Source organism: Leptopilina heterotoma, unplaced genomic scaffold, assembly GCF_015476425.1.
Source record: "Leptopilina heterotoma isolate Lh14 unplaced genomic scaffold, ASM1547642v1 Lhet_97, whole genome shotgun sequence".
Classification (NCBI taxonomy): domain Eukaryota; kingdom Metazoa; phylum Arthropoda; class Insecta; order Hymenoptera; family Figitidae; genus Leptopilina; species Leptopilina heterotoma.
This window is the reverse complement of record NW_025111203.1, coordinates 1,229,324-1,249,555: the sequence shown is the minus strand read 5'-3', so window position 1 is coordinate 1,249,555 and position 20,232 is coordinate 1,229,324. Positions and strand designations below refer to the sequence as shown.

Below are 20,232 nucleotides of genomic sequence, written 5' to 3'. Positions count from 1 at the left end.
TCGATACTATTAATATATAATGTATAATAAATATACATACTTTTTTAATTGAGAATTCAAATACTATTCTTGAATAAATTTATCACATTCCACATGTATATGAATGTTTAATAAAATTAAAATATTTACTCTTATAAAAATTTATTGAGCAGTTTTTATTTACTAAAAGATAACAAAATTATATAAATGTATATATTTAGAATATAATACAATATCTTTATTTGTTCAAGGAGAGCCATGAGAACAATTTTACAATGTATGACAGTAAAGCAAGATTCAATATTTCAATATTTTAATTAATTGCAAAATATAAATTAAGCCTTTAAAAATAAAAAAAATAAATAGGATCAATCAGTTTTTTTTTACAATTTTAGAAGAAATTAATATTTTCTAAAAACATTTTGTTATTGTCTGTCAATGTGTTATTTATTCACATCTTCTATAGTGAAGAACCCAAAGAATATTAGTAAATTACAAGTATAACATTTGTAAAAAAAATTTATAAAATTTATTTTAACAATATTCGGTAAATTTCACGTGTGAAGAAATGTATTGGAGAGAATTATTGGGTACCGAATTGGAGAAAATTATTCTAAAGTTATTCATCAATTTTATTTAATTACCTGGCAATGTTTATTATATCCGCCTAGTTCCTAGTATTACAAATATAAAAGTCAATATCTGATGTTCAGTAAAACAAATATAAATATAATAAATTAAATTGGGTCAAACCAGCTCAACTGTGTTAAAAAATTTCATTGATTTTCTAAAATGTTAAAACTTTTATGAAAATCTGTAGTTCACAACAAAACAAAACACTTTTTACCGTTTTTTGAAATTTGAAAATTTTTTTTTGCTTTAACAAAATATTACAACATTTTTTAAAAAAAATAATAACTCAAAAGCCGTTTACAATAAATTAATGACAATTACGATGTTTACACAATATTGTTCACTCTCTTCAATGAAAATAATTGCATGATTGTAAATTTAAAAATTTCGTATTTTTAATAACAATTTGAATTTTAAGTGTTTTACCCCTCCAATTGCAATTAAACTCATAGGAAGTGTACTAAAATTGACATTTTTAGGCATTTGTTAATTAATTATTGTTTAAATAATAAAAATGTCATCTTACAGAAAATGACCATAACATGTATTTATAATAGCTTTAGTTCATTAGTAAATAATATGAACTATAAAGAACTATTCATCTTCCAAATTGACATTTTTACGTACATTCCAAATTAAAGATACCAAATTTTTTTTTGGTGCTTCAAGAACAGATAAATAATTCAAATTGTTATTAAAAATATGGAATTTTTAAATTTACAATCATGCTATTATTTTCATTGAAAAGAGTGAACAATTTTGTGTAAACATTGTAAGTTTCATTAATTTATTGTAAACGTCTTTTGAGTTATTAATTTTTTTAAAAATGTAATATTTTGTTAATGCAAAAAAAATAACAAAAATTTCAAAAAACGGTTAAAAGTGTTTTTTGGTTTTGTTGTGAACTACAAATTTCATAAAAGTTTTAACATTTTAGAAAATCAATGGAATTTTTTTAACACAGTTGAGCTGGTCTGACCCAGGTGAAAGAAATTTAAATAAAAAAAAATTAGAGATAAGTGAAATAATGTGACAATCATCCATAAACTTGAAAAAAATAAAAGGGAGAAGTTTATAGTCAAAAATGAAAATAGAAACTCTTCTCCCTCCCAATTTGCAGAATCAACAAAATCTCGCGTCTTGTTTTATTTTCTTTTTTTTAAATAAACCACATTTTACAGCGATGTGAAGAAAAAACACCCTTTCGGGTAAAAAAGGAGAAATACTTTTAAGTAATAGTAGAAATTTATGTATTCTTGAAATATATGTACAAAATACTTTAAGAAAAATGTTTCTATCCACTTTTCTTTGGTCGTGAAAAAACTCGTGAACGTTTTTGTTTCTGTCGTGATGATTCTAATTGATGGATTTTCGAATAGAGATCCGCATATATTTCTTTTTGTTCTTCTTCTGGAATAGTTTTTCTGTAAATAGAGAAAAATGTATAAAAACTCTTTTTATTTCTACTTTTTTTATTACCTTAATCAGACAAGAAAATGCAAAATGTGATTGACAATACTTACCGGTACATTTTCATCAAATCATATTTCTCCCAAGGCTGAGCTGCATTCTTAAGTTTTCTCGTGCGATTTCTATTAAGAACAATTGATTCCGGCGTAATTCCTTTTAAACCCAGTAATTCATACTTCGATATCCATGGCGGAGGTAGGAGGGGAATTTGAATAGTATTCACTGGAACTTCCGTTCGACCGACAACAAATTCAGGTTCTAAATCAAATGGAAATGTGCTGTGTTCAAGTGCACAATCTCGAAGGTATAGTAACTGATCATCTAATCTCTTCTCCAATCTGAAAATATATTCAATAAATTAACAAGTTCCACAGCATTAACCCCTTTCTTTTTTTTAACAAAAGTAAATTACTTTAAACATTCCATTTTTTGAATACAAGGATCATAGAGATGGTAATCCATTTCCACTGGCTGACCGTCTACAACATTTCTAAGCAAAAATGAAGCTTTCAAACCACATCCTGCTCTGAAGATGCAAATGCCAACGAATCTGGTCAACTTTCCAGCAGCGTGAATGTCAGAATGCGTTACTGCCAAAATGGATCCTACATAAAACTCAGGAATATCTATTACTGTCCTCCTGGCTATCATATCGTTCCGTTCAAGTTGTTCCTTAATTGAATTTCTTCTTGATGCAAGTGGAAATGGTAAAAATTCTGGATATACGAATCGATATTGTGATGGGTGTGATTTTGATGATAAATCTACTTTCTTCTTTTGCTCTTCAATTTCTGACCAACTTGTATTCACATCTTTCCTATAATTCAATGATTCCTTAAACGCAAGTTCATCTTTCGTTGAGTGATCTATTTAAAAAAAACAAATTCAATAAATATTTAAAAAAGAAACATTCAATAAATATTCGAGTAGAAATATCCTTCTTCTACCCTCAACCAAATAATTTTTTTTACATTTCCATTGTAATTTAACCTCAGGAGTACAAAATAGTGTTATATTCAAAAAATGTGTGTATTACTTGAATTAGGTAGTAATCAAATTTAGCTAGAAAACAAAATTATAATTATAACCTATAATTCATTTTTTAATAGGATCGACTTTAACGAGCAAAAAAAGTCGAAAAAGTTGTTTTTATTTAATTCAGTTTTGTCTCAAAAATTTTATTTTGTATATCCCTGATTCTTCACTGATTTCTAAATTCAATTAATTAAAACTTGAATAATTTTATTGAATAAATATTTAAATACTTCTTATTTCTTTTTTCATAGGAAATAAAATTAAAAAAATTTCAACTTCTGAAATTTAATAATTACTAAAAATTACAACTATAACCCATCCAAAATTCAATTATTTTCTACAATTTTTAAGGGGGTCACACCGTGTGATGGGTTCAAAAAATCGAAAAAATTTTTTTTTCATAAATCACATCTACAATATGTATAGAATATGTGGGTAAACAGAATTTTTTATTTTTGATATCCTAAGAAAGTTACAGCACTAAGAAGACAAGGAGTTGCCAAGCGAACAATGTATTACTTAAGCTTTGATAGGCGTTTTTCTCAAAACTGTGTTTTTCAAACTGGCGTCCATGATATCTCGAAAACGGCTTGACCAATATCGCACAAATTTTTAGGGCGTGTTCAGCACATATGTGGCTATCGGCCGAACTAGGATAATTGAAAAAGGTCAACTTGTTTCTTTTTTATACAACAAAATAGACCAAAAAAATCACGTTTTTTTGAAAAAAAATTTTAAAGCAGCGTAAAAAATTCAATTTTTAATATTTTCAAATAATCCTAGTTCCGGCGATAGCCACATCCTCACAGATTAAGATGCCTTTTGATTTGTCGATTTTAGTTTATTCAATTAGTCAGTATCGTGGACGCCGATAGACAGCGTTTTTATGATCATCATCACTTTCCAGTTTTATAATTCGGAATCAGTAAAATATTTTTCCTTGCAAAAATTTTAATTTGTTGTTAAAATGGAACTGAATATATGGTAAAAATTTTAAGTCCTAAGTTTTCATGGTTCTTAAAAAGAAAATCCCAAAAAAAAACTCTTAAAAAACGTCTGCCACACGGGGTGACCCCCTTAACTAAACTTCATATCTCAATCAAATATCTATAGGTATTATTTTTTAATAATTTTCCGAAAGTTCTTTGAGAAATCAATTATTTAAATACAAAAATTGCATTTTTTATAATTGAAACTGTCCATTTTTCTTTTTAAAGATATTAAGGTAGAATAATTTCGAAAAATTTTAATAACAAAATTCTTAATATTAATTTTTTAAAAATATTTTAAAATAATTTTTGAAAGACAATAGTTTTACAGTTATACAATTAAAAAATGTCCAAAAAATTGAAATTTGGTAATATCTTTTAAGAAATAATTGATATTTGGTAAAATTTTTGAAAAAAAATTGAAATTTGATAAAATCTTTGAAAAATAATTTAGTTTTTGAAAACTATAAAAAAAATCAAATTTTTAAAGTATTTTAATTACAATTCTCCAAAATTTTAATAAGTCTAAAAAAGTCAATTTAAAAAAATTTTAATTTAAAAAAATTATGATAAAACAATTCTAAGAATTAGTTTTTTATAAATATTTTAATGTAATTTTTCGAAAATACTTGAATTTATAAAATGAAGTTTTGTATATTTAAAAAAACTAATTAATTTTTAGAAGAATTTTATTTAAAATTTTGAATATGAATATTTTCTCCAAAATGTTTTTTTTTATTATTATAAACTTGAAATAATAATTGAATAATAAATTTAAATGATTTTTATACTCACATGTTTGCAATCTTAGAAAGAATTGACTTTTACTTTTTAAATCTCGGATAAAAATTCTGCTAGCAAATGACATTTTTGTATCCTTTAGAATATTAAATAATCACTGTAACAAATAGTAATGAAAATTTTAGTTGGCATTGAGAAATTAATAAATTATACATAAAATTTTATTAAAATTTCGTTATAATTTCGAGGTTATAAATACTGAAATACACACAATGTACATGGAGTAAATATATATAAATTAATTTTCTCTTACATATAAGGAATCGAACTTTATTGTCAATTGGACATTTACAATGTCATTTTAAATTTATTCTTCACGATCGAGTAAATGCAAGTACTCTAAGAATAAATTTATAATATTTTTTTTTGTAAAAAAGTTTATATTTTGTTTAATTTCACTTCCATCAGGGATGGGAAGTATGAATCGAATGAACTTATAAGTCATGAACCATCAACATTTTGATAGATGTGTCACGACTTTTTAAAACGTCTTCAAACCGGAAGCATTACGGCACGGTCTGAAGTTGAAATTCTAAGGCTGGAGTCCCATGGTAGCGTTTTGCGTTGCGTTTTGTAACTAGGCAATGAGTGCAAATAGAGCAAACCTATATCTGTATCTCTCTCACACTCATTGCCTAGTTACAAAACGCAACGCAAAACGCTACCATGGGACTCCAGCCTAAGGCTGGAGTCCCATGACAGCGTTTTGCGTTGCGTTTTGTAACTAGGCCATGAGTGTGAGAAAGATACAGATATAGGTTTTCTCTATTTGCACTCATTGCCTAGTTACAAAACGCAACGCAAAACGGTGCCATGGGACTTGACCCTAAGTTGGCGTAAAAACATCAAAGCGTAAAGGTGCCGTCCCATGTCGGCGTAAAAACGTCAAAGCGTCGGCGTTAAAGTATGAGAGTGAACGAGATAGAGATATAAGGTTGTTTCTTTCACTCTCATGCATTTACGTTTTGACGCCGACGCTTTGACGTTTTTACGCCGACGTGGGACGGCACCTTAAATTTATGAGAGGGAAATTCATATCACTATCTCGTTCACTCACATACTTTAAGGTTGAGTCCACAATAGCACCTTGAACGGAACGTAAACGGGTAAACGTAACGCAACTTAGGCTACGTCCACACAACTTTTGGAAAAACTATTCTTGTCTTTTTCTCTCCTATGACAGAGGTAGACATAAGTTTGTCTCACTCTACATTTTTCGATTTTGGAAAACGTAAGAAAATATAGAGTGAGACAAACTTATACCTCTGTCATAGGAGAGAGAAAGACAAGAATAGTTTTTTCAGAAGTCGTGTGAACGTACCCTTATAAATTTCATTGAAATATTTCAAGATGAATACACGTAAGTTTATAGAATTAGTAATTTGTTTCTAAAAAGTTTAAAATAAATAAAGAAATAATAATAATATAGTAAATAAATAAAAAATATTAATAATAATAAACCTTATTATGTCTAATTTAAATTTTCCCGCCAACTTATTTCAAATATTTCGAATTTTGCATGAAATATTTCACTAAAACAAAATTTCATGAAATTTTACATTCCATTTACACGGTGTAAATGCTCCATAACCTTTTTAGCTGACATGCGACCGCACCCTAATCATCAAGCAGCAGCCATATGTTTCTCATATATATGAAGCGGTGTGACAACACCTTTAGCCCTCCTGCTGTGCATTTATATGTAAAAAAATTAAGGAAAGATGTGATGATACCCTTATACTATATTTCTGTGATTTTTGCACATTAGTCACTTTATTTAAGACTTTTTTTTATTAATAACACATATATATGTATAATTTGTATAAATTCTTAAAAAAAAGTAAAGGATTTACACTCAGTTCTTTGTGCATAATTTTTTATTTTCCTATATGCTTTACATAAAATGGTTGCAAATTTTAAATTAGTGACAGTCGACAGTGAATTATTAGTTAACCTGTAAATTTATATTTAATTATTAAAATTATTATGAAGTCTGGAATTACAATGGAGCACAGAGGGTCTGTTCTTTTGAATGCAGAAGAGAACAAGCAAGTTTTTGAACTAATTGGAAATCGTTGTTTGGTAATATATTTACTTCATTTGTTTACAAAAGAGAAAAAAAAAGTTGTCATTATCTGTCTGAAATTGACCTACATTTTTGACATAAATACACGTGATGTCATTATCTTTTCACTTTTGATTTCTATAATTTTTTTTTTGGAAAAATTATTTTACTTTTTCAATTGTCTGTTTTTTTTATTATATTTTCATTTGGTTTTGGAAAGGAAACGAACTATAATTTTTGTCCACACTTTGAACAGTATAATATTTTATTGTATTTTGGTTAATAATAATTTTCTTTAGTATACATTATTTTTGTTGTAAGAATAGAAATAAGAAAGAAATATAATTAAAAATTTAACTTTTAAAATATAATCAGTTGGAAAAATTTTTTATCAGACTGGAAATTGCTTTATTATAATTTTTTTTATCAACGTATCCTTATCTAATGATTGTAGACAATTGTTATATTTTAATAAACTAACGTACATACGATAGTCGATAACGATAGTCGAATGTACAGTAAAAGCTAAATTATACTTGAAGTTGCTTCGAAATAATGGAATCAACAATAATTTTATTTTTTACACTTACAAAACAGTTCTTTTTAATATATTAAGCGGATTTTCCTTTTAATATTTTTTTAAGAGGGATTCCTTTTCTATTAAAAAGAAAAATTTTATCAGTAGTTTTATTTATTCGTATCATCAGTAATTCGTTAATTTATTTATTTAATTATAATAACAATTTATTTATTTGGTACTAAAATTTATAAAATATTTGAAATTAAATTAAATTTAAAATAAAATAATATAAGCCTGCAAATAATACATTGATAGGCAGGTAGAATATATGAAAATAAGAACTAAATTTCTTTCATCATAATTTCTATATATAACCTTTTATCAATTTTTTTAATTTTAAAAATTTATGAGAATTAGATTCTATATTTTTTAATAAATTACATTATAGTTTTCGAATATATAAATAATTATTATAATTATCCAAAATGTTTAGTATTTTATTTAAATTTTGTATATTGTTTATTTTATTAAATTTATTTAATTTTATTTATTATTATAATTAATCATTAAATTTATCCAATATTATTTTATAAATAAATAACCCCCACCTTGCCCTTGAAGCGCAACATAGTTAACGGACATTATGAAAAATACTTTAAGTAAAGACGATTATAATTTTTTCAGAACTAAAGATAGATGATTCATTAAAAAAATGTTGTTCTGAGTGTATTTCTAACATATATGTCAACAAATAAAGCTTTGCGCTTATAGATTAAAAATTTCTATCTTTAAATCAAACAGTTCCGCGAATTTGCCCATATACTATTGAATTAGTCATATTAATTCAATGTCAAGCAATTTTTCTTAAACTTTCGATGTCTTATTATGTATGTAATATAACTGGATCGTATAAAGATTCTACAACTAATAAATAACTTAAATGTCATTTTATAAAAAGGCATATAACAGATTTCAAAATAAACAGAAGCTTTTTTCTTCAAATTTGGTTCATATAATTTCTACCCCTATGAATATAAATTTCTGCAATTTTGAACTCGAAATTCGCTTTTTTACTGGAGTTATGGAGGGGGAAAAAATAAAAAAATTATAAATAAAACTTTGAGGTTACGACTACCGAGTAATAAAGTCAGAAAATTACATTAAAAATCAAAAAACTTATTTTTCTCGGAAACTGATGGATCGACTTTAACCCTTTAACGCCTGCTGGACATATATGTCCCACTTACAAAAACCACTGTAACTTTTTTAAATATTAATATTTTTTAATCGGGTTTGACTTGTTTTCTTCAGAATCGGTCAAGGTACAAAAAAAAAAAAATAAAAGTAAAATATAAAAAAAATTGTAATATAAAAAAATAATAAAAAGTTTATGCAAATAGGAAAAATTGTTTAAAAAGTCCGTTAGCTAATGTAAAGACGCTAATGTCAAAGAAAACTTTTTGAAGCACACTATCTAAAGTTTTTTGAACCAGTGAATACAACAATTATTGTCCCAATTTTGAAAAATTCGCAAAAATTTAAAAATGTCGTATTCGAGATTGCGCCTAAAACAAAGAAAAAATATCACATTACCCGAACAGTAGAAACATTAATAAAAAGTTACAGTTTTAATGAGAGGGATATTTAAAAATTTGTAAATCCGTTTTTCAGTGTTTAGCAACTGGTATAATTCAATTGTACCTGACAGAACCTCCAACACATAACGAGTGGCTGAAAAGAAATACTGGAGTATTAACATTAATAAGGGACAACCCAAAACGAAGTTTTTTCCTAAGATTATATTGCCTGCAAAGGAAAGCCATGCTTTGGGAACACGAAATCTACAATGCCATAGAATATAAAGCTCCTGCTCCATTTTTCCAAACATTTGAAGGAGAGGAGAGCATGATGGCCTTCAATTTTGCAAGTGAACACGACGCATTTGTTTTAAGGTACATTTAAGGTTTATTAAACTAAACTAACGAATTGACTTCACTTAACTCCGCTGAGGTCTCATTTTGAAGGGGTGAGCGAGAGTAACAAATACATATGGGGCATTCCATGCCAAGTCGGAAATCATTTTGCTTTTGCATCTCAAATTTTTTTTTAATATTTTTTTTTAGTACTTCTTGAAATTAGCTACCTTGATTTTTTTCAAATTATTTCATAAAGCGGTTCAGGAGATACAGATTTTTGAAAAGTGACGTTTTCTACGTAATTTTTTTTTAAATGCTTATAACTCGGTCAAAAATTGATCAAATTGGACGTTCTTATAATGAAAAGTTTTGTTTTCACACGTAGTATTTAATAAAAATGTTTTTAAAAAATTTTTAAATAATTTACGATAAGATTTAAAAATTTTTTAAATAAAATTTCATTTTTAACAATGTATGTATCGATCAATTTTTTTAAAAAAATTTTTGTAAGAAACTAGCACTAAATTAACAAGTTTTAAGCCTTGTCCGATTGTGGGCAAACGGTGGGATCTATTTATTTTGAAATTTTTAATTTTTATATACGCAGTGGTTGCCAAATGCCTATCTTGACATTTGACAAAATCACAAATTTTTCACAGCAAATGTGTTTTCAGACTGAGTCTCTCCAAACTTAGCCTTCTTTCTGTGCAAAATTGTGATTTGGTCAAATGGCAAGTTAGGCCTACCGTTTTCACTGTGTATATAAAAATTAAAAATTTCAAAATAAACAGATCACATCGTTTGCCCACGTTCGGACAAGGCTTAAAAATTGTTAATTTAGTGCTAGTTTCTTACGAAAAATTTTGAAAAAATTGATCGATACATACATTGTTAAAAATGAAATTTTATTTAAAAAATTTTTAAATCTTATCGTAAATTATTTTTAAATTTTTTAAAAATATTTTTATTAAAAACTACATGTGAAAACAATAATTTTCATTATAAAATCGTCCAATTTGATCAATTTTTGACCGAGTTATAAGCATCTAAAAAAATGTACGTAAAAAACGTCATTTTTCAAAAATCTGTATCTCCTGAACCGCTTTATGAAAAAATTTGAAAAAAATCAAGGTAGCTCATTTCAAAGAGTACTAAAAGAAAAAAAATGTTTAAAAAAAATTTGAGATGCAAAAGCAAAATCATTTCCGATTTGGCCCTGGAATACCCCATATGCATGTTATTTTCCAAAAAACTACCCTTTTCGAAACACAACCCTTCAAAAAACGCGAAAAATGACAAAAATTAAAAAAAGGTATAAATTTAAAAAAACATTTTTTTTTGGCTTTCACAGTAACATATTAAAAATATTGTAAACTTTTTAGAAAAAAATTAATAACAAAAATTTACCTCAGGGTAAAAAAAATTATTGAAAACTACCCCCCAAAAAAAAACAATTTAAAAATCTACCAAATTCGCCTAAAATTTGTTACTCGGGGGTTTTCGGGATCGCTGATTACGAATCCGCTGTCAGTTTTTAAAAATTCAAAATGGCGGAACCAATATGGCGACAGAAAATTATAAAAATTCACCAGATTCGCGTGAAACTTGTTACATTGAGTAGATGATAATATGACAATAATTAATGGATATTATTTTTTTGATTGTTGAAAACTAAAGTCAGTATCTAATAAGTTATAAATTAGGGGTGGGTTTCAAGGGTAGGTGATGTTATTATTATAATTATCCATATCTGTGGAACTTTGAAATACTATTTTACAATTCAGAAGCACTTAGAATCCATTTAATTTTTTTTATTCATTCACAAAAACTTTTATTATTAAGGGGTGGTTATTTGACTTTAGGGTTGTTTATATATTTAATATCAATACTTAGTTATTACAGAAATATTATATTTAAGATAATTTTAATAAAATTTCTCTAACTGGTTGAATTATTTTTAAAAATTGTAATAAAATTTTTCTAAACAATTCAGTTGTTCTCAAAAGTTTTTAATAAAATTCTTTGTAAACAATTATTTTCAAAATTTTTAATTAAAATGACATACTTAAAAAAATACATTATTTTTACGACATTAAATAAAATTATTTTTAAAAATATAATTATTTACAAAAATTATAATAAAATTGTTTAAAAGAATTTAATTTTCTATGAATAATTTTAGTATAATTTAATAGAAAAATTATTAACTACAATTAATAGAGGTGTGCAAAAAGCTCGAAAAGCCGAGCCGGGCCGCAATTTTTTCGAGTCGAGCCGAGCCCGAGCCGGGCTCGATGTATCGGGTACCCGAAATTTTCGAGTACCCGAAACATTCGGGTACCCGAATTCACTCGAGTACTCGAATATTTCGGGTACTCGAATGAATTCGGGTAACCGAAATTTTCGAGTACTCGATTTAATTCGAGCTTTTAAATTAAAAAAATTTTTTTTTTGAAAAAAAAAAATTTAATTAAAAATTAATGTAGAAAATTTTGGATTTTCTCAAGGGCTCGAATCAAATCGAGTACTCGAAAATTTCGAGTACCCGAAAGTTTCGGGTACCCGAAAAATTCGAGTACCCGAAATTATTCGAGCCTTTTATAAAGCTCGGCTCGGCCCGAGCTCGGCTCGAGCTCGAACTGAATAGGCTCGGCTCGGCTCGGCTCGAAAAATGAAAAGCTCGAAAATACCCGCTCGAGCTTCGGGTTTCGAGCTTTTTGCACACCTCTAACAATTAATAATAAACACGATTATTTTAAAAAATTATAAGAAATTCTTCATAAAATTCAATTACTTGCAAAATTTTCAGTAAAAATTATTAAAAAAGACTTCATTATTTTCAAGAATGTTGAAATAAATTCTTCAAAACAATTTAATTATTTTAAAGAATTTTAATAAAAATTTTGACAAGAATTAAATTATTTTCAATAAAATTTTAATTACATTTTCTCGAAAGAATTCAATTATTGGAAAAAATGTTGATAAAATTCTTGAAATGAATTCAATTATTGTTTTCCAATTTTTTTTATAAATACTTTACAAGAATTCAATGATTTTCAGTAAATCGACTATTTAATTATTTCTGAAAATAATTGGATTCTTGAATAAAATTTTATTAAAACTTTTTTAAATAATTGAATCCTTGTGTGAAAATTTATTATTTCAACAAAGAATTGAATTTTTGTAAAATTTAAAAAAATACTTGAATTTTTGAGAAGAATTTGATTGAAATTGTATTTAAAGAAATTGAACTCCTGTGAAAAATGTACTATTTATTGATATTATTGAATTCTTTCGAAGGATTTTAAAAAAATGTTTAAAAATAATTGAATTTTCCCTGGAATTCAATTAAAATTGTATTTAAAATAATTGTATTCCAGCAAAAATTTCATTATTTCTAAAAATAATGGAATTCCATCAAAAATTTTATTATTTCTAAAAATAATTGAATTCTTGAATTGAATTTTATTAAAAGTTTTTTAAATAATATTGAACTTCTGTGAAAAATTCAATTATTTTTTTAAATAATTGAATTTTCTCGGAGAATTTTTACAAGATTTTTAAATATAATTGAAATTTTCAAAGATAGCATTTAAAAATAGAATTGAAAATCAGTGAAATTCTAATAAGAATTTTATTTTTTAAATAAAAATAGTAATTGAATTTTTCATAAAATTCCATTATTTTCAAATTTTTTTTATAAATAGGTATTTTACAAGAATTCAATGATTTTCAGTAGATCGGTACAAAGCTCATGAGAAAAAAATACACTAATTGGATTATTTATTAACTATTAATGTGCAATTAAAAAAATTGAAATTTTCGTAAACTTTTGAATTTAAGGTATTAAAATAAATTTTAGGAATGCACTGGTTGGCATACTTGAAGCGAAACGACAGAAGAAGCAAAAACGTGCATTAAGGTCTTCAGAAGCAACGGATAGCACAAAATGTGAGCCACCAGTAGAGTTATCATCGTCGTCTGGAAACTTATTCAATGGTTCTCCTTTGACTACTTCTCTTAATAAAAGTATATCAAATAGTTCTGTATTCGAAAAAAAGAAAAAACATCGAGAAAACGAAAAGAAACGTAAATTAAGAAAAGAAGATATTGGCCTTCCTCACAATTTCAGGTAAAATATGTTTGCAAGTACCTTTTTATAAGAACTATAGATTTTTAGTTACGATTCCTTTCTTTAAGTTTAAGTAAATCTAACGTGATATTTTTAAATTTTATTCCAATTTCTCTTTACAGACATGTTACTCATGTCGGATGTAATGCTGACAGCAAGCATTTAGAACTGGAATCAATTGATCCCCAACTTAAAGAAGTATTTACCACCGCTGGTGTGTCTGATAATCAATTAAAAAATCCAAAAATGAGAGATTTCATTTATGATTTTATCGATAATCATGGTGGAGTGCAAGCATTCGTGAAAGAAAATGCTCTACTGAATGTTAAGAAAAGTGAAGTTCATGATTCTAAACCGCCAAACGCCTTAGAGCCTCCACCACCCGTACCTCCACGAACTACTTCTGCTGTTATGTTCTCGTCGTCTAATAACGTAAGAATTATGATATCAAACTTGATAATACTTCTATCATCTTTTTACTTTTAAAATTTACATAAAATTCATTTACTTTTATTACAGTATATGTGTTTTCTTTTCTTCAGGGCCAAACACGAACAGCTCCACCATTACCTCCGTCAAAAACATTATCTCCCGCTACACCAAATGCTCCACCAGTTCATAAAGTATTACCAATGCGTCCTCCTCCCCCCAACACAAATTCCGCTGCATTTTTCCAACCATCTCAACCACCGCCACCACCTCCTCCTCCACCATCTTTAAAAGATGCTACTGCTGCCTTTTCGATTCCACTGCCTCCTCCATTACCAATTTTCAACGATGTTGAAACTTCAACTGAAAGCAGTAGGAAAGTCGAAAATGAATCAAGTAGCACAAGAAATAATATCAGTCAAGGTGAAGATTGCCGATCGATGCTCATGGAATCTATAAGGAGTGGTACTACGCTCAAGGTTAGTTTTCACTACATTAAAAGCAACTTAGTGGTAAACTATTTGTTCCTTTATTTTTTATATTTTTTTCTTCCAAAACCTCACACAGAAAATGGTAAATATTTGCAGCTTGATAATTATTTTACCTTTTTTAACCCCCTTAAGGACGGGAAGGCCAGATTTTTTTTATCGAAGATTCAAGGTCACTGTTCTCTGTATTCACGTATGGCAAAAACAGTGTTGCCACAAAAATTTAATTTTGTTTTTCCTTAATTTACAGACAAAATTTTCACTTTTTCCCTGACCCTAAAGAATATTCTGCGATTCACTCTAAAAATAATTAGATACTAAAAAAAATGTTCTATTACATTTATTTACGAATTTCTTTGATTTTATAATTATTCGAAAGCAACAATAACTGTTTAAAAAAAAAAAATATTTAATCATTATTATTTTTCCATGGGAACTAAGATTTTCAAAATTTCTAATTCGAACCTTTTGAAATTCAATAATTTAGGTATAAGAATATTATTATAAAACATGAAGATATCGATCACTCAGAGTCTTCGACTCGAAGTGATCACTTTCTTCATGTTTTATAATAATATTGAGGAGTAATTTTTCAAAAGTTGATAAATCCATTTTTCAAAAAAATTGTGATAAATATATAATTATTTAAAATATTAAAATCCTTAGAAATCAATTTATCACTGTTCTATTTAAGAAAAAAATTTATTACTAAAGAATTTTCAATATAAAAAATATTTTGGCCTAACCTTGATGATTTTTAATTTTAATTTTTTTTAATAGAGAAAATTTTCAAAACTTTTAAATTCCCTTATTACAATAGACTTTAATTAGAAACAAAGCGTTTTAAATAGAAAAAATATTCAAAAATAAATAATTTATTACAATTTTTCTACATTAAACTTAATTTTAATGGTTATGTGAGAATTGTTATTTGTTTTTTCTCGAAATGACAAATATGGATTTATCAGGTTTTTAAAACGAGACGCATGATTATTTTCCAAATGTCATTTGACCGAACTGTCATTTTACCGAATTGTATGGCTTCGTCCATAAATTACGTCACACTTTTTAAGGGGGGAGGGGGTCTATAAAAATGTGACTAATTGTGACAAAGGGGGGACCTTTTATTTTGTTATGTCACACTTTATACTCTATTTGTTATAATGAGAAAATTGTAATAAATAAAAATATCAAATATATTTCTTGTTTTTAAAATATTAAAAAATGTACTAATTATATAAGTAACTTTATTTATGTAAAATTAGATATTGACAGTGAATCATTTTGGAAAAATTTTTTAAAGGGGGGTTTACGAATTGTGACGTAATTTAGAGGGAAGGGGTTCCTTCAGATGTCACGTAGTGTGACAAAGGGGAAGAGGGGGTCAAAAATGGGCTAAAAACGTGTGACGTAATTTATGGACGAAGCAGCTATTTATCCGAATTGTTATTTTAACAAAATGTCACTTTTGCGAATCGCCATTTTTACGAATTGACAATTTTAGTAAAAGTCATTTTTGCGAAATATCATTTTTACGAATTGTCATATTTACGAATCGTTATTGTTCCGAAATGTAATTTTTACGAATTGTCATTTTTGCGAATCGACATTCTTACGAATTGTCACATTTGCGAGAAGTCATCTTTGCGAATTGTCATTTTTTGAATTTTCATTTTTACAAACTGACACTGTTGCGAATTGTCATTTTTGCGAAAATTGACATAGTAAACTTGTATACATATATAGATTTACTACAGCAATTTTCGCAAAAATGACAATTCGCAACAGTGACAGTTTGTAAAAATGAAAATTCGAAAAATGACAATTTGCAAAAATGACTTTTCGCAAATGTGACAATTCGTAAAAATGCCGATTCGCAAAAATAACAAATTCGTAAAAATGACAATTCGAAAAAATTACATTTCGGAACAATAACGATTCGTAAATATGACAATTCGTAAAAATGATATTTCGGAAAATTGACTTTTCGCAAAAGTGTCAATTTGTAAAAATGGCGATTTGCAAAAGTGACACTTCGTTAAAATAACAGTTCGGTTAAATGCAATTTGGTAAAATGACATTTGGGGAATAATCATGCGCCTTAAAATTCATATTTTCAAAGATTTTAATTTGAAACCTTTACAAAATTCAATTATTTATAAAAATTTATTACTTTTGAAAATTGCAATTATCAGTAACTTCTCTAAAATTTAATTATTACCTAAAACTTTAACTGAAATTAATTTTGAAATTAATTTTTATTAGAAAATTCTACGAGAATTCAATTATACATAATTTTATCGACAAATTTTTAAATAATTGAATTTTTCGATGAATTTTAATAAAATTTTAAAAAATAATTACATTTTTCGAGGAATTTGATTAAAATTGTATTGAAAATAATTGAAATTCTACAATGAGTTTTATTATTTATGAAAATAATTAAATTATTGCGAAGAATTTTTAAAAAAGTTTCAAACAATTATGATTTTTAGCGAAAAAATTTATGCAAATTCTATTTTTCATAATTGAATTCATTTGAAATTTTCATTAGTTTAGAAAATAATTGAATATTCGAGTAGAACTTGGTCAAAATTGTTTTTAAATAATTGAATTCTATTGGAAAATTTTATTAAAATAATATGTACTAATTATTGAATTAAGAAAAATTTTTGAAAATAATTTAAATTTTGCCATGAATTTTATTAAAATTTTTGAAAATAATTGAATTCTTGTGATGAATATTGTTATTTGTGAAAATAATTGACTTCCTCTAAATGATTTTATTATTTATGTAAATAATTAAATACCCGAAAAGAATTTTAAAATTTATTAAAATAATTGAATTACTGCGAAGAATTTAATACCAAATTTTAAAACATTTGATTTTTTCGAAAAAAGTTTGCAAATTTTGTTTTAAATAATTGAATTCATGTAAAATTCTTCCTTTTTTTTAAAAATATAATTGAATTTTATTACTTTTGAAAATAATTAAATTCTTGTGATGAAAACTATTAGTTATGAAAATAATTGAATTTTGCAACGAATTTTATTAAAATTCCTGAAATTAGTTAAATTTTGTTGAAGAATTTTGCAATTCATTTATATTTAAATGATTAAAATGTTGACAATTTTTTTTAGATTTTTTGAAAATAATCGAATTTTTGCGAAGAATTTTATTAATTTTGAAAATAATTGAATTCTTGTCATGAATATAGTTATTTATAAAAATAATTGAATTTTACAATGAATTTTATAAAAAATTCCTGAATATAATTGAATTTCGGCGAAGAATTTTGCTATATTATAATAATTGAAATGTTGACGAGAATTTTTTTTTAATATTTCAAAATAATTGAATTTCTGGACGGAATTTTAATATTTGTTAAGATAGTCGAATTCTTTCAAAGAATTACGTTAAAATTTTTTAAATTGAAACTAATTTCAACAGAATTGAAATTAAAATTTTCCAAAAAAATACTTCATTAAATGATTTATAAGTAATAACTTTATGACAGTTCTTCAATAGAATTAAATTGTTTAAAATTATTTTTTTGTCTCTTATTATCATCGGAATGTTTTTGGTGTCGCTGATTACGAATCTGATCTCGGGTTTTTAAAAATTCAAAATGGCGGATCTAATATGGTGGACAAAGTTTTTAAAAATTCGCCGTAGTCACTTAAAACTCGTTACTTGGGGGTTTTTGGGGCCGCTGATTACGAATGTGAGGTCGGTTTTTCAAAATTAGAAATGACGGATCCAATAAGTCGAACAAAGTTTTAAAACAATCGGATTAGCAAGAAATTCATTACTCGAGGGATTTTGGGATCGCTGATAAGGAATCTGATATCCGTTTATCAAAATTCAAAAAGGCGGTTCCTTTTTGGCAAATGAATTTAAAAAAAATTTTTTAATTGCAAAAGAAATTATCAAAGTAAATTAAGGAAAATTAAACGAAAATAATTATCAATGTACATGTGATAATTAAGCTACTTTTTGGGAGTAGTCAACACAAGTAAACTTCGTATTAAATACATAATGTGTAATGTTTATTATAAATTTGTATAATTTTTGTCAACAGAAAGTCACTAGAGAAGAAGTAAAACCGAAAGTTCAACCAGATTCAAGGAACGATCTTTTGTCTCAAATTCGGCAAGGAATCGAGCTGAAGCCGGTTTCAAATGAACAAAAACGTTCAACTGTATCAGTTCCTCAAGATGGTTTAATAGGAGCACTTTCAAGAGCATTGGCGGAACGATCAAGAGCTATACACAGTGACAGCGATGACTCCTTTAGTGATTCTAGTGAAGAAGATGATTGGGATGATTAGCAATATAAAATTAAATTAGAGTAATTTATAGTCTTCCGTTCAAACTATACTTTCTTTTAACATAAAATGTACTTTAAAAGTTTAATGGGTATGTAGATCGTGCACAATTGTTGAAAATTGTAAATAATTTGACAAATGAAAAGAATAAATGAATGATGAAGTCTTTTCTAAAAAAAAAGTTGGTTGGCTATCGACATGTCGTTTTATTTATTTGTTACCGCCATTTTTTGGGGTTTATATACTGAAATTTTGTTCACCTACAATTTTGTCATCGGTTAAAAAAGTTCCTGTGAATTGTAATAGTCAGCAGTGAATTTAAACGATTTTTTTTAAACAAAAAACATTAAATATTGTATTATTAAATAATAATTTATGTTATGTTTTGGAATTTTTCATATTTTGTCACTTGAGTGAAAATACTTACTTAAAAAATAAAAAGTGATAATGTCATTTTACTAAGAACTTTTGGCTTTTGTTATTATTTTGTTATTTTGAGTAGCTTTTGCTTCTACAACCTTTGTGTGACTGACGTCTGGATTAACTGATTTGTGAATTTTTTTGTATTTATCTTATTAATTACAATTTAATAGAATTTTTTGACGAAAAAATTTTAAATAATTGAATTGTTTTGTGAAATTTGATGAAAATACTAGATATTAGAAATAATTGAATTTCGAATGTGTTTTGAAAATAATTGAATCGTTTTAAAGAATTTGATTATAGTTTTTGAGAATAGTTTTTTGATTTGATTATAGTTTTTGAGACTAGTTTTTTGATTTCTATTATTAGCGAATTTAAAGTAGTGAAAATTCTAAAAAAACAGAAATAGTAGCTTTTAGTGGCTGAAATCTAAAAAAAGTTCCCAAATAGTAGCATAACGTAAAAAAGTAGTAAATAGTAGGTTTTAGTAGATAGGTGCGAAGCTTGACGAGGGCCAGTCTGATTAATTATTTTTCAATTCTCGTTACTATTTCCTATGATTATTTTCTTTGTTGCACATAAACAAAATTATAATTGTTTAAGATAAAATTTGACATGTATGTAATTAGTAAGTCTTAGTGCTTTGAAATTATAAAAAAATATGTGTGATAACTGGTACATCTACTCTATATTATTAATGCCCTCGTTAAAGCATATGACATCAGTTTTTGAAGCGATATATTTGATCTAAATATAATTTTTAATTTTAAATTAAACATAAAAATTTTTATTCATCACACAATCAATATTCAATGTAAATAAATAAATATTTATTTATTTAAGTACTTACCTAATTCATTAATTAAAATTAATAATAATAATAACAAACTAATTTTGGCATAAACCTGAATAAATATAAACAATGGTGTTAGTAATTAATTAACGAAATAAATTGTAATAAATTTATAATTGAGGCTCTGGATCTTAAAAGTGTCTTTTTAAGATCCGCAGCCTCAATTATTCA

The 20,232-nt window shown here is 26.1% G+C and overlaps 2 protein-coding genes across 2 annotated transcripts; one reads left to right on the top strand and one right to left on the bottom strand.

The window, feature by feature from the left end:
- Nucleotides 1-1,845: 1,845 nt before the first annotated feature.
- Nucleotides 1,846-5,340, bottom strand: LOC122512295 (39S ribosomal protein L19, mitochondrial). The gene is made up of 5 exons (XM_043628051.1): nucleotides 5,161-5,340; nucleotides 4,902-5,004; nucleotides 2,495-2,948; nucleotides 2,136-2,420; nucleotides 1,846-2,036 (listed from the first exon to the last, which is right to left on the bottom strand). Exons 2-5 carry the CDS (start codon nucleotides 4,972-4,974, stop codon nucleotides 1,907-1,909), a joined length of 942 nt encoding a protein of 313 aa, XP_043483986.1. The 5' UTR covers nucleotides 4,975-5,004; nucleotides 5,161-5,340; the 3' UTR covers nucleotides 1,846-1,906.
- A 1,280-nt stretch (nucleotides 5,341-6,620) lies between these two features.
- LOC122512330 (neural Wiskott-Aldrich syndrome protein-like) lies at nucleotides 6,621-18,966 on the top strand. Its single transcript, XM_043628101.1, has 6 exons — nucleotides 6,621-6,989; nucleotides 9,164-9,444; nucleotides 13,271-13,540; nucleotides 13,663-13,972; nucleotides 14,083-14,448; nucleotides 18,540-18,966. Exons 1-6 carry the CDS (start codon nucleotides 6,894-6,896, stop codon nucleotides 18,786-18,788), a joined length of 1,572 nt encoding a protein of 523 aa, XP_043484036.1. The 5' UTR covers nucleotides 6,621-6,893; the 3' UTR covers nucleotides 18,789-18,966.
- The last annotated feature ends 1,266 nt before the right edge of the window (nucleotides 18,967-20,232 follow it).